This window comes from Hippocampus guttulatus, chromosome 2, assembly GCF_054856545.1.
Source record: "Hippocampus guttulatus isolate MCC_2025c chromosome 2, RoL_Hgut_1.0, whole genome shotgun sequence".
NCBI lineage: Eukaryota > Metazoa > Chordata > Actinopteri > Syngnathiformes > Syngnathidae > Hippocampus > Hippocampus guttulatus.
In genome coordinates this window covers 5956830-5969899 of record NC_141262.1, presented here as the reverse complement: position 1 = coordinate 5969899, position 13070 = coordinate 5956830, and the positions used below count along the sequence as shown (strand labels likewise).

At 42.1% G+C, this 13070-nt stretch overlaps 1 protein-coding gene across 5 annotated transcripts in view; it reads right to left on the bottom strand.

The window, feature by feature from the left end:
- Window positions 1-13070, bottom strand: part of atp8a1 (ATPase phospholipid transporting 8A1) — a 122182-nt gene that overhangs the window by 17842 nt on the left and 91270 nt on the right. For all 5 annotated transcript variants that reach the window (XR_015103202.1, XM_086132903.1, XM_086132897.1 and 2 more), the window contains 3 exons: window positions 7733-7807; window positions 4565-4687; window positions 266-344 (listed from right to left, as the gene is read on the bottom strand). Coding sequence is in view for 4 of the 5 variants with exons in the window: in XM_086132903.1 (XP_085989029.1) it covers window positions 266-344; window positions 4565-4687; window positions 7733-7807 (277 nt within the window). In the remaining variant the exon portion in view is untranslated. The remainder of the gene's footprint in view (window positions 1-265; window positions 345-4564; window positions 4688-7732; window positions 7808-13070) is intronic.

Below are 13070 nucleotides of genomic sequence, written 5' to 3'. Positions count from 1 at the left end.
ACCATATTGTACCACTTTGGGGGCTTTCCACTTGAGAGGTTCCACTGTATTTGACTGTAAAACAATCCCTTAGGCCTCGTTTACATGAATTGGAATGAAGAAGTGGCGCTAACACGATATAGAGTGCGTGTCCCGTTGTGACTGGAGGACAGGAGACACATGTTAGCAATTGACCAGTGGATGCATGCAGAAAGCACTAATTAAGACAAAGTATGCGACGCTGACTGCACTCCCTCCTCATCGTGAATCTCCGGGAGCTGCTCACCGTGCTGGAAGGCTTTGAGAGGGAACCAGAAGAGGATGACGGAATGGAAGAGGCCGTTCAGACAATGAGCCCAGAAGACCTGTAAAGAAAAAAAAAAAGAAGGGAGGGGGTTGGAGATGGTCAAAAATTCCAACAAAGAGAGGAAGGGAGAGGGGTGGATACAAAAGAGTGTGGGGAGCTCCTGCCAACCAAGCAACCTCTGACCTGGGGCCTTTGTGCTAGCCCAGCGCTAGGCTAAGTGGCGGTTTTGTCGGGGCCCCCCACTTTCAATGGCCACCCCGCTGACAGACACGTTGTATATCCTTTTGTGGGTGCGACTGGGTGGAGGGAGTGGCAGTGAAGCGCAAGTAGATTAAAACGCATTTTGGAAGGAAAAAGTGGCCTGCAAAGTAACATGTCGCTCGTGTTACGACCAACCTTTTTTTTTTTAACTGAGACTTACTTCTTTGGGAGTGACTAAAGCGAAGGGCTACCAGTGTGATTTGAACTTCTGAAATATCAAATTTGCTCAAAGAGCCTTATTAATGTTTAACGACTTGTAATTATCAACATTCGTTTAACAGGGTAGGAAAGCGATACATACGTACAGTATAAGTGACGCGTTGTTGTCTCTGCAAGTGTTCAGATTTTCACATTTCTACAACATTCCTGGGTAATCCCAATGTCCAATTTGGCTTGCTATGAGCACTGACGAACGGGGCTATTGTGAGAACAGCTTGCAGGCTACTCATGTGGTCTTTGAGGGCAACTCCATCACTTCTGGCATCATTTGGTGGCCCTGATCAATTGATTGGAAAAATTCCAGGGCAGCACGGTTATCGCACGTCCGGCTCACAATGCAGAGACGTAGGGTTCGATTCCAGGCCCGGACCTTCCTGTGTGTAGTTTGCATGTTAACCCCGTGCCTGCGCGGGTTTTCTCCGGGTACTCCGGTTTCCTCCCAATTTCCAAAAACATACACCGTAGGTTAATTGAACACTCTGAATTGCCCCGAGGGTGTGATTATGAGCGCGAAAGGTTGTGGGAACCAGTTCAGGGTGTTCCCCACTTGCTGCCCGAAGACAGCTGGGATCGACTCCATCTGGCTCACGACCCTCATGAGGATAAGCGGTTCGGATAATGGATGGATCTGGATGGATGAAAAAAAATACCAAACTTGAACTACCAGAGTAATTCTTGGAATGAAGATTGCCTGTTTTAAATTCATTCCAATTTGAATAATTGATTTTTAAATGTACTTTTTTTTTTTTTATACTTTTATGATGACAGTTTGTATCTTTTTGTATTTTTGCTATTGCAGATTACACAATCATTAAAATATAATATATATAATATATCTTTTAACTCATTCAGTACCAGACAATTCTGGACCAAGTCTGAAAAGACGTATAAAAACGTCTTTGGGAGTGAATGAGTTAAATACAAAAATTATTTGATGTAATTAATTATTGAGAAAACCCCAATATTTTTGGGTAAACTTCCTCACGTTCAGTGTTCTATGTCCATGTGACTGAAAATGATTCCTTGACTGATAAACGATTAATTTCATTTAGACTAAGCACTTTTGTATGCCAGCTAAGTGACAATCTTAAGCCTTAAGTAAGCAGATTTGAGTGTGTGTACACAGTACACACATGCACACGCACGTACGTACACACATATTCTCAGTTGTCACGGTACTGAAAATTATTAAAGCCTGTTGGTATATGCAGACGTAAGGTGAGTCTTTGACATCGGGCGTAAAACAAACTTGCTCCAAATATACATTCCACACAGCACGTGCCAAGTAAAACACTAATGAGCGATGTAGCGTGAAATTACCACGAAATCTATTCTGCCAACTTAAAAAATGCCCCACTTTGGATGTCCGTGTTGGTACCAAGAATTTAACACCAAGACTTCAAAAATAAATTGTCCGGGCTCTTTTCATTGAGTGGATTTTAAACACACTTTTTGACTGATTCAGCACATCTGTCCGTAAAGCTTTATGTAAAACAAGCAGTAAGCCTTGAAAACTGGACCGTTTCAGGGGATTTTAATTGCTATGAATGACACTTCTTTAAATGGAACCGGGCTGAATTGGGGCTGAAGGCCGTTGCTTGTGCACATTGGCCTCAGTGGCCCGACCTCCTCACCTTTCCTATCCTAACTTACCGAAGTCCAATTGCGGCCACCCCTGGCCCCCCAAACATGCTCCTCCAACTTCCCACCCCTCCCTGGATTACCTCACCCTCTCGCTGTGTCCACAAAAGCCATTACGCTGAAAGAATCCCCCGTCCCGCCCCTCCTTCTCGCAGATGCAGATGCTGATGCTGCCCAAATTATCATTCATTCTACAAGCACATTTATGCCAATTAGCCTCACAGTTTAGCCTTCACAATCCTGCTCAGAAAGCAGTGGGAGTGCATACAAAGCCCCTCCGCAAAGGATGAATGCTAATGAAATCAATAAATGTTCATAATTGGTTGTCACAGTGGGATCTGTGTTGCATAGATTTTGTCTTTGTGGCTCTCCTAATTACACACACACACACACGCAATTACTGAATCCGGTAATTAATGTTAAGACAAATATTGAGCGGACTGTTGTTGAATGGGCAAGGTGGGAAGGGAGGGGCAAATTGGCCCATGGCTGTAAACACCAAGGCTACATAAAGAGAGGTTTATGCGGGTGACCTAAGTGTAAGGAATATGTTGATAAAAGGTGAAAAATTCACATTCTGCCACCCTGGGTCATTTCCTCCCCTCACCTCAACAGAAAAAGCTTTGATTCACAATCAAAAAAAAGATGATTTTTTTTTTTTTTTACTCAAGAAAAAAATTGGGCAGACTAAAATACACAAGAATAAAGTGCACAAGTCGATGTCAACAACAAGCTGCAGACATGGCCACAGATTCGATTTCATGTCAGGTCATGGAGAAAATGCGTGTGTATGCGCATATGTGTGTGTGGAGAGTTCTGAAGGTCAGGGTTCGAATCTTGGCCCCAGCTGTAGAATTTATAGAGCTATCCAAACAATCAGTTTGAAAAGCCCAGTTGTGAGCTACTGTATTAGAGCTAAAGTGAAGCGCTAATAGATGCCATTGGTATATATGACTATTATTTAATGATTTTTTGTTTTGTTGTGTATAAATATAATATACGGGTAATACGGCAGATGCATCGCAGCCACATGCAGCAGTCACTTGTCGTTGACCTAGAGCATAGGTGTCAAACTCAGGTCCTGGAGGGCCGCTGTCCTGCGTGTTTTCCAAGTCTCCCTGTTGCAACGCACCTGATTCAAATGATCAGATCATCAGCAAGCTCTGCAGAAGCCTGACATTGAACCAGTTCGTTTGAATCAGGTGTGTTGCAACGGGGGAGACTTGGAAAACATGCAGGACAGCGGCCCTCCAGGACCTGAGTTTGACACCTGTGACCTAGAGCATAGGTGTGAAACTCCGGTCCTCGGGCGCCGCTCTCCTGTGTGTTTTCCAGCTTTTCTTGCTGCAACACACCTGCTTCAAATGGCCAGCTCATCAAGCAAGCTCTGTGGGAGCCTGATAATGATTCTGATCATTTGAATCAAATGTGTTGTAACAGGGAGAGATGGAAAACATGCAGCAAAGCGGGCCAGATGACCAGAGTTTGACACCTGATGCCCCACAGGCTCAATCAAGCTAACGGCTAATAGCAGGTCTGCAGTATAAAAAGGAAAATGCCCTTTAAAAATCTAATTAAGCTCACGTGTAAAGGTTATAGTGCATTTTAGGTCCATCCTAAACTTTCATCCGAAAGTCTAATATCCCAAATTTTAGTGAGTAGTATATACAGTAATATACATCACGTTCTGCTTCATATCTCACTAACTGATTCTAGAACTGACGTCACGTCATCCAATGTGCTTGAGGGTAAACTTGAACAAATGGTTTTGTGCTTAAACAAATTGCATAATTCTCCATGGCAAACAGCATCATGTGACATCTTTTCCACCTCCCCCCTGGTTCTTTCTGCACCACCGGCCAAAATACCCGTCTGACCTTGCCTGCCCGTGACCCCCATGGCAAATCGCTCTTTGTTCCACCTTAACGCTGCACTAACCAGGTCACCACACATGTGAGGAGCATACAGGAGCCCCCTGTGCTCAAAAGAGGAGACATCTTCATTGTTGTCTTAACAAGAGGACCCCAACCCTGTCCCAACCCCCGCTAAAATTACCCTGCCTGGCTAACTAGACAGGCCACACTGGCCCAAGGCTAACCCCCAACCTGGGCAACAGCAAGTATTACTCCATGAGAAAGTGCTGCAAAAGCAGTTTACCTTGGTGTTGAATCCCATTGCATTCTGGGAGGTTTTGTAGAGCTCTGGGTACTTCAGCATGTTTTCTTTCCGACATGAGCGCTCAAATATTCCCAGAGTGAGAGGAGGCAGGGCGGTGAAGATCTGGACAACAAATTAAAACACGTGGACAAAACAAAAACAAAATATCAGGGCTGAAGCAGAAACAAATCCAACCCCGAAAGAAAATCTCTCTCATTGTGTTCAGAATACTGTATTTTTTGGACCATAAGACACACTTTGAATGCTTTAATTTTCTCAAATAATCCACAGTATGCTTTCAAATGGATGTCGGCGTTTCAGTCCTTTGTTTTTAGTGTCAAATTACTTTCTATTATGTTCACATTGTCATCAAATCGCTAGTGAGCGTCTATAATTCAGGGGTGTCCAAAGTCGGTCCTCAAGGGCCGCCGTCCTGCCTGTTTTCCAGCTCTCCCAGGATCAACACACCTGATTCAAATCATCAGGATCATTCTAATGCTGCTTCAGAGCTGGCTGATGAGCTGATCATCTGAATCAGGTGTGTTGCAGGCGGGAGAGCTGGAAAACAGGCAGGACAGTGGCCCTCCAGGCCCGGAGCTGGACATGTCTGGTCTATATGTTTTCGTCAAACTGGAACTAGGACTACTTCCTGCTTCCGTGTCTAAGAATCATGTTGTCCTGCTAGCCTAACGCTGCGGTCATCTGAGCATTTTTGGCTGTGGACTCCACGCAATACAGATGTTAGGCAGTTCTCAGAAACAATAGTTAAGTAGTAGTGGTTTGCAATAAAGCAAAACATTCAGCTTTTTTTTTTTGTAGTTCCCACAACAAATGTTGGAGTTGGACAGTACATTTTAAAAACACATCACACAGTTATTAGCTTAATAATCTTCCTCCTTCACTTTCTGTAAAGAAACAACACTTTTGGGAAAAAGTCATTTTTTTACAGACTACTTGTTTCTTCCCCCTCAACGACCCCTCCCCAATCTTTGAACCCTGTGCCATTTAAGTGACGCGGAATATTTCTTATTTTTTTACTGCCGACCTTCAAGCTATCAAAAGATTTACCCATAGTCTTGGCACATCTTCCCAATGCAAATGACCAATCATGTCACAGTGGACCAATTAAACTGTCTGAGTCCACCCTCGTACTGAATATTAATCAGCCACTTGCAGTTGGAATGTGCACCCATGAGGGTAGAGCAGGCTGGCTGAAGAAAGAAATAAGAACGTCTGTATGCATCGCGGTGTATGGCTGTTAAAGTAGCAATTGAGAGCGAGAAGAAGAATCTTGAGTTGGCATCGGGAACGCGTGCCATAAATACAACCATGTCTGCATTGCAACATCTGTCTCTCGGTTGTTTGTTTGGCGACCGATTCCCGCCATCGCTGACAACAATAATAAGTCCTTTGCATCCACAGCGTTTCTCCAACACGTAACAAACATGTTTCCAAAGGCTGCACTGCTGCATGGTGAAGCTCGCGAATTTGCCTCGTGTGACAAGAGTCACTCAGAACGGTTCTAGGTTGCTACTGTAATAACTAGCTGCCTTCTGCATTGTTGGGGGGCGGGGGGGGGGGGATATGTGTCTGTCGGTGTTTTAGAGAAATAAAAAAATGTTTTAAAACAAATCCATCTGTGTGACCTCTTTCTTTACAAATATCCCATGTTGTAATGTGGAGGCCCACGGCTATTCATCTGAATTGGCCATTGTATGTACACATTTAGTGGTTGGAGCTTTTTGCAGTCTGGGAATGATAGTAGATGTACACTTCAAATGTTTAATTATTTCATGCCAGATTTATTCAAAATTAGAAAGTAATTATTTATGGGGGAAAGGATTGTATGGGTGAAATTATGGTTTCAAAATCAACTGCTGAATATGACTTCTATCCAACGAAAGACGGACAGTAAAGCTGTCTTTGAACTTTTATACACTGGCGGGTGACATGATAATTAACTTCTGTTTTCAGTCAGTTTTTTTCCACTGTAAAATAACACTGTAAAACACAACTCAAAATTTGGACTTTTTTAAAATCCATTTTAATTTGCTGCCCCCCCCCCCCCCCCAAAGAAACATGCATCTCTAAGTTTTGATGAAAAAAAGGGAAAAAAAAGGTTCATTCATAATTCAACGGAAAACAGTGACCTCTAAATGTGTTCTTTTATCATTTAAATCTTCTTTTGGGTCTTTGCGTTTTGAATAAAAAGAAAAGAATTAACAATATTTAAGGATGTGCATGATGCCATGCAAACCTTCCACTTTGCTCCTATTGCAGCTTCCTAGCTCAAAGCAAATACCTGTTGAGATTTCTTTATTCTTACCTCTTCCTGGCCCACTCTCTTTATTTTGAACCACTCAGGATAAGTCAGAAGACTTTGAAACCTCTCAGGTTTCCTTACTTTGGATGAGTCACATCTGCTCGCATGCAAAACTCATCTCTCTCATTGGACGGTATTCCAGCCTGGCTAAAAGTGCAATAATTTAGCTGTGTTGTAATGCGAGAGATGGTGTGTAGAAGGGGTTTAGAGGCCGAGGCTTGAGTGGGTCCCTTAGTGTGACTCCTCATTGGTACCATCAGGAGTAGAAGTCTGCATGGGCATTGGTCAACGTAACACGTTCCACCGTGCTCCTTTCTTATTCCGGGGAAGACCTCCATTGAGGGGCGGATTCAGACCAATGCCTCCGACAGACTCCCACGGAGCCACAGGAATTTGGGCTGCACCCACCAGTGTGACCGAGAAGGTCATTTATTGAGAAATTAATGCGAGGGGCAAGACTGCAAGAACGTCCACTTTAGGATCAGAAGCATACAGATGGACATTTTTACTTCAGCAAAGTCATGGTAGATATGAAATATGACTTAATTAGGAGTGGCCCCACTATAGAGCCCTGCGGGACTCTATTTCCTTTGCTTTTTAATATCATACAAGCAAAACTGCGCCGGTTAACGGCAATTCCTGGAGCAAGCCAAACTGTTGTTCTTTCACATTCAGTGCATAGTTTAGGCCACAGGGGAAGGTTGGTCTTTGACAAAGGGGCATTAATACACTGGAGGGTTTTCAGGATGCTCGTGACACAATCCCGCAATGAAGAGCTGCTTCCAACCTCAGCTCTTTTGGGAGCGTTAAGCTCTGTAGACTGCAAAGCTTTTATCAACACTCACCACGTTGTACAAGCCGATGCACCAGCGTTCAAACAGAATCTGACCCGAGAAGCCATTGACAAATGCAAACCAGATCTGCAAGAGAAATAAAAATTCACAAGAGATGAGTGAAAGAGCATAAGAGGAGAAAGAAAAACATAATCACAGATCTATTGTTAGAGTTCAATTTAAATCCATTTGAGAGACACAGAAGGCCATATTTTGACCACCGTCCCTGCTTTTTCTCTTTCTATGACACTATTTTGATCTTAATTATGAACAATTTGAAATGTGACCAACTCCAGCAAAGGAGTTCATAAAACAATATCAAATCCAGTTTTTTTTCCCCACAGGAAGCAATTAAAATGAAAATAATACGCTCAAACCTTTGCCTTTATAAAACATTTATTAACTGTACAGTCAGCGTTTGAAGACACAGTTTAGTATTCTTAACTGACACCCAAGTGTAAAAAGAATCTCTATGATGTTAAGATGTGAAACCGGTAAATGCTTGGTCTTAATACTAATGACAAAGATGTGATGCTAAGCTGACTTTCGTCATACGGTACCTCCTTGTGAAAAAATATTTCAAAAAGTGTAAAAAGTAGTTAATCACTGTAAAACATTCAAAAGGATTGTGACGGCTTAGGATCCAACTCCAATGATAGAATCAAATTCTCAGAAAAAAGCCCCCCAGAAAAGCTAAATACACAAAAACAGTTCATTCCTTGATGCTCATAAAACTGACACCTTCAGACTTTGTGCAAACACCAACATTGCGTCCATATCTTTCCCAATGGTTTTGCTGAAGATTTGAATCTTACGACTTCAGAGGCATTCAACCGCATACAAGCAGCATTATGAAACAAGAGGCTGAGTGTGACCATCAAGAGGTGAACATGAATACTGTATACTTTTCAGTCAGTGATGTTTCAGGAGTAAAAGCAGAAGCGATGACTTTCTAACCCATCCATTCAGGCTTGTACTAAGTGTTGATGTGAAATCAAATGGCCATCAGTCTATCTGAGCAAAGGCAGAGTGGCAAAACAGGAAGAGCCAGAGGCACTTCCACTGATGCGAACTTCCTACTGGGGCCATCACATGATTACTTTCATACATACTTTGTTCATCAAAAACCTGCTTCCCTTTTGAGAGCAGGCTGACATGACAAGAAGGTGACAAATGAGGTTGTTGTAGCGACGGAATCGAGGCTGGGCGGCCGAGTGATGGCATGGATCAGTGTGAAATAGTGATGGACAGGGTTCGACTGTTGTGCAGTATCATGGTTTATTCATGGCTATGATTTTGATTTGGCTTGAATTTCAAACAAAAGGTCATTCGAGCGTCCTAGGACAGATTGTGTTGATTTTGTTTTCTCTACACAAATAGTTATGTAATGAATAAGAAACTGACAACATGTGGTAGTTACAGTAAAAGCTGCTATGCTGACGGACCTGGCAGTTGAACAATCGAGTCATCTTTTCCTTCAATTTCATGAATGAAGCCATTCCACTTTGAATTTACAACTACATGAGATCTTTATGTCCTAATATAATGTTTTATATTTTCAGTACATGACAGATTTGTCCAGTTATGCTCACAGAGAGTACTCCAATTACGATTGAAAATTGTCACTTGTTGCATGATTTCCAACTAAATTCCCCATATATTGTCTTGATAGAACACAGGGTTCTCATGTTATTAAAACGTCAATAGATTGGTCTTCCAAAAGTAGACCTCTTGTTTCCACTCATGTCAAAGCTGTCTGGGGAACATCAGGACTTCAGCCTTAAGCAAGCACTTTCTTGCTTCATTGGACTTCATTATGAAGGCATGAGCTGCCACAAATCGGGACTATTTGAGGGTTACCACCAGCCCCTCTCCATCTCCCTCCCAATCCCGATCTGCCACCGGCTCCTCCCTTTAAATTGTGAAAGCGCATACATTAGACCCAACCGCCAATCTTAAGGCTCAAAATAATCCACGTAAAGACGAAAGACCAGTTTAATATGTAGGTGTGTGAGCGCGCGCACCCCTTCACTACCACGCCCAGCCTGCCCAGACCCCAGCCTCCCCTGCTTTAGGTGCACTCTACCATGAGCATGTTGCTTTTGTATGTGTGTGTGTGTGGAGGGGGGTGGGGATGGGTTTGGGGGGGGGGGGGGTGTTTTCACAGTCATATGGGATGCACAATCAAAATATGCGAAGCTGTAAGTTGTTTTGAGGGTGTTGCTTTGGCTTCGTGGTACAGTGAACCTGTCCACCATGGGGGATACATCGCACACCCATCTGTGATACAGAGAGACAATATGGCTTTACCTCTCCTACATGCTTCAAACACATTTAAACAGATTAAAATATATTCAAACTCTCTTAAAGGTAGGCCTGCAACTAATGACTAGTTTAATTATTGATTAATCGGTCAATTGTTATTATTGTTGATTCATCGATGAATGGGATAAACTATTAAAAAAAAATTCCACCTCTTTATTCACAAACAAGACATTTGTTTTTCAAATTGACAGCAGCGAAAATACAAAAAAAATAGTTATGTTTGCAAATGACTTATTTTGATTTAACACAAATATAATTACTACACAGTAATTTCATAGAGTACATTTTACTCTATAAAGCCTAAATTTAGTCTCAGTCTAAACTTCGTAACATTTTAGAGTAAAATATTCAGTGTAAATCTTACACAGAAAAAAAAAGTTGGAGCAATTATGACTTGAAAAACGAGTAAATTTTTTCACTCTGAAATTCTAAATACATTTTCCAACCGCAGTTTTTGAGTAGATTTTGAAAGTCACTGAGCTCTTTTTTTTTTCACAAAATACTTATGCAAGTAAAATTTACTCAAAAACTCTGTTCAGACTGGGACCAAATAATCTTTTCACAGTAAAATGGAATTTATTTACCGTGTAGTCTGTAGTCATGGAGGACTCCAAAGTCCAAAGAATATTTACTGTTGAGAGTCTAAAATTCAGAGGATTTGGACAATTTAAAGTTAATCAATGTCTCTTAATGATTAATTATCCAAACAGCTGTTGCTTGGCCCGATTATCGATCAGCTGTTGATTAATCAATTAATTGTCGCACCTCTACGACAAAGTATGAAAGTGCAGTTATCTTGAATGCTTCAAGCTGTTTATTTGTCCATCCCAGTTAGTTTACTAGTAAAGTGGCAGACAAAACAAGGGATTTAAACACTGTACTGTACACTGTATTTCAACCCAAAATACAACACATCTTGATTTATAGAGCGCTTTCACAACAGCTGCAGCTGTAACAAAGCGCGTTACAGAACAGTTAACATAAAATAAAAAAATACGGTAATACAAGGGTACCTCTAATTACGCAAATAATTGGCTCGGGAAGAGATTTCTTGGAGAAAGAGATTTTGTAAGTAGAGACGTATTTTCCATGTAAATGCCCTAATCCGTTCCAAGCCCCCCAAAAAATAGACATAAATGTTTTTACGAAGCATAAAAATGCATCAAAATATGTAATAAATACATGTTACAATTAGATTATTGCTCAATAAATGAGAGTTCTGCACAAAGTTAAAAATAATGAATACAATAAAGAATAAAAACGATGGCCATTTAACTTTCAACTGCGTCCTTGTCCTATTTGCGTCCTATTTTGTTCACATTCTCTCTCAGAAGTGGTTTTTGCTGGGCATTTTGTAAAGAACGGATCCAAGGAAGTTTGCTATTGTCCGCCCTTTAAAAATCCTTCGAAAATGTCCAAGGCAAACATCAGCATAGTGAGCGATCACGCGACTGGTGAACACTTTTTCTGGGCGATTCACATTTACATATAACTATCCGAACACCGCATGGACTGAGGGGCGACTGACAAGGACGCTGCATAGACACATATCTGTCTATCTACACACTAAGACACATTCGATAGAGGTCCCTCTTAGCCAATAGGAGAGCAGCTATAAGTATGCTTTGGGGCTGTCGAGCATCAACTGTCAAATAGACATTGGTTCTCCCTTTTTCCTGTACTTGTTATAAAGATACAAAATACATTACATGGACAATGTACAATTAAAATGTAAATGCACCCAATTGTAGCCACTCTAATTTTCAACACAAGCATCTCCTCCAGCAGACATCAGTGCTCACTGGTACGACAACAAGCAAGGTGCACAACTCTAAATTCAGACTTGCCTGTATAAAACCCATACAACAAAATACGGCAACAGCTTACAAATGCACAATACAGGACAGGTTTACTGGAAATTCGGAGGACGTTTCGCGCGTTTATGTATGCATGAAGCCCCCAAGAGCCAGGAGGCAGGATGCCTTCAGCGGTGGTAACAAGGAGAAGCTAGCAAGCAGGTCAAACTGCTGAATTAATTACAGCTCTGCTCAATGTGAGGCTATAGCCTGTTTATTGTTGTGCAAGTTCAAAAAGGTTTCCATTCACAGCAAGCAGTAACTGCTTCTTATGTGAGTGTTTTGGCCTGGTCCTCAGGGTCCCCAATGCGTCCCCTCTGCCTGTCTCTCTTGAGGGACAGATGCATTGATTTGCCCATTAAGAGAAAGAACGGGCCAGAATCTCTCTTCCCCCTTTTCTTCCCGTCATTGAGGGCCACTCAGGAGAGGGGTGTGGCTGGCCTCTCTCTTCTCTCTCCCCCAGTGCACATGTTGAAAAACAGCCATGCAGGAGATTAGAAGACTCTTTGCATATTCAACAGCGGATGAAAAATCATTGATTGCAAAGCTCTGGAGGCTTCGTTCAGAAGCGTCTGGAAGGCGTTGACATTTGTCCCTTACAATGCGGGCCCTGATACTCTTGGGCTTACTACAACCGAATTGCTAATAGAATTCACACACAAAGGCACCATTGAGGACATGAAGAAGTAGCTGATAAATATGCCACAAATATGTGGTGCCGCATGTGACCGGCACCGTTTTGCAATGCGGAGCATGACCTCGTGAATACGCTTTCATGTAATGGCCTAATAAATGCCACTTGTCCATCAGCGCGCTCCATGGCCAAGTGTCAATCAAACTTGAGTGGCCTACAGGATTGGCTATTTGAATGACGTTGCTATAGTTCCCTTTCGGAGGGGTGTCTGAGCGAGAAATGTGAATGCGGCCCTCTTTTTCACCGCACTTCTTTCGTTAACTGTGTCGTTTGGGATGAAAGTGGGAATTCTGCTTGAGGAATCACATTCACTAAAATATGTGCATGATTGCAACCAGGAAGAGTGCCATGAATTGAAGGAAACAGAGCTGATTGGAAACAGACTGGAAACACGAGAACATGAACAAATATATCGGATATCTCTCAAATAGACGCCATGCCCAATAAGTTACCAGCTGTGTCATCCATTAAAAAC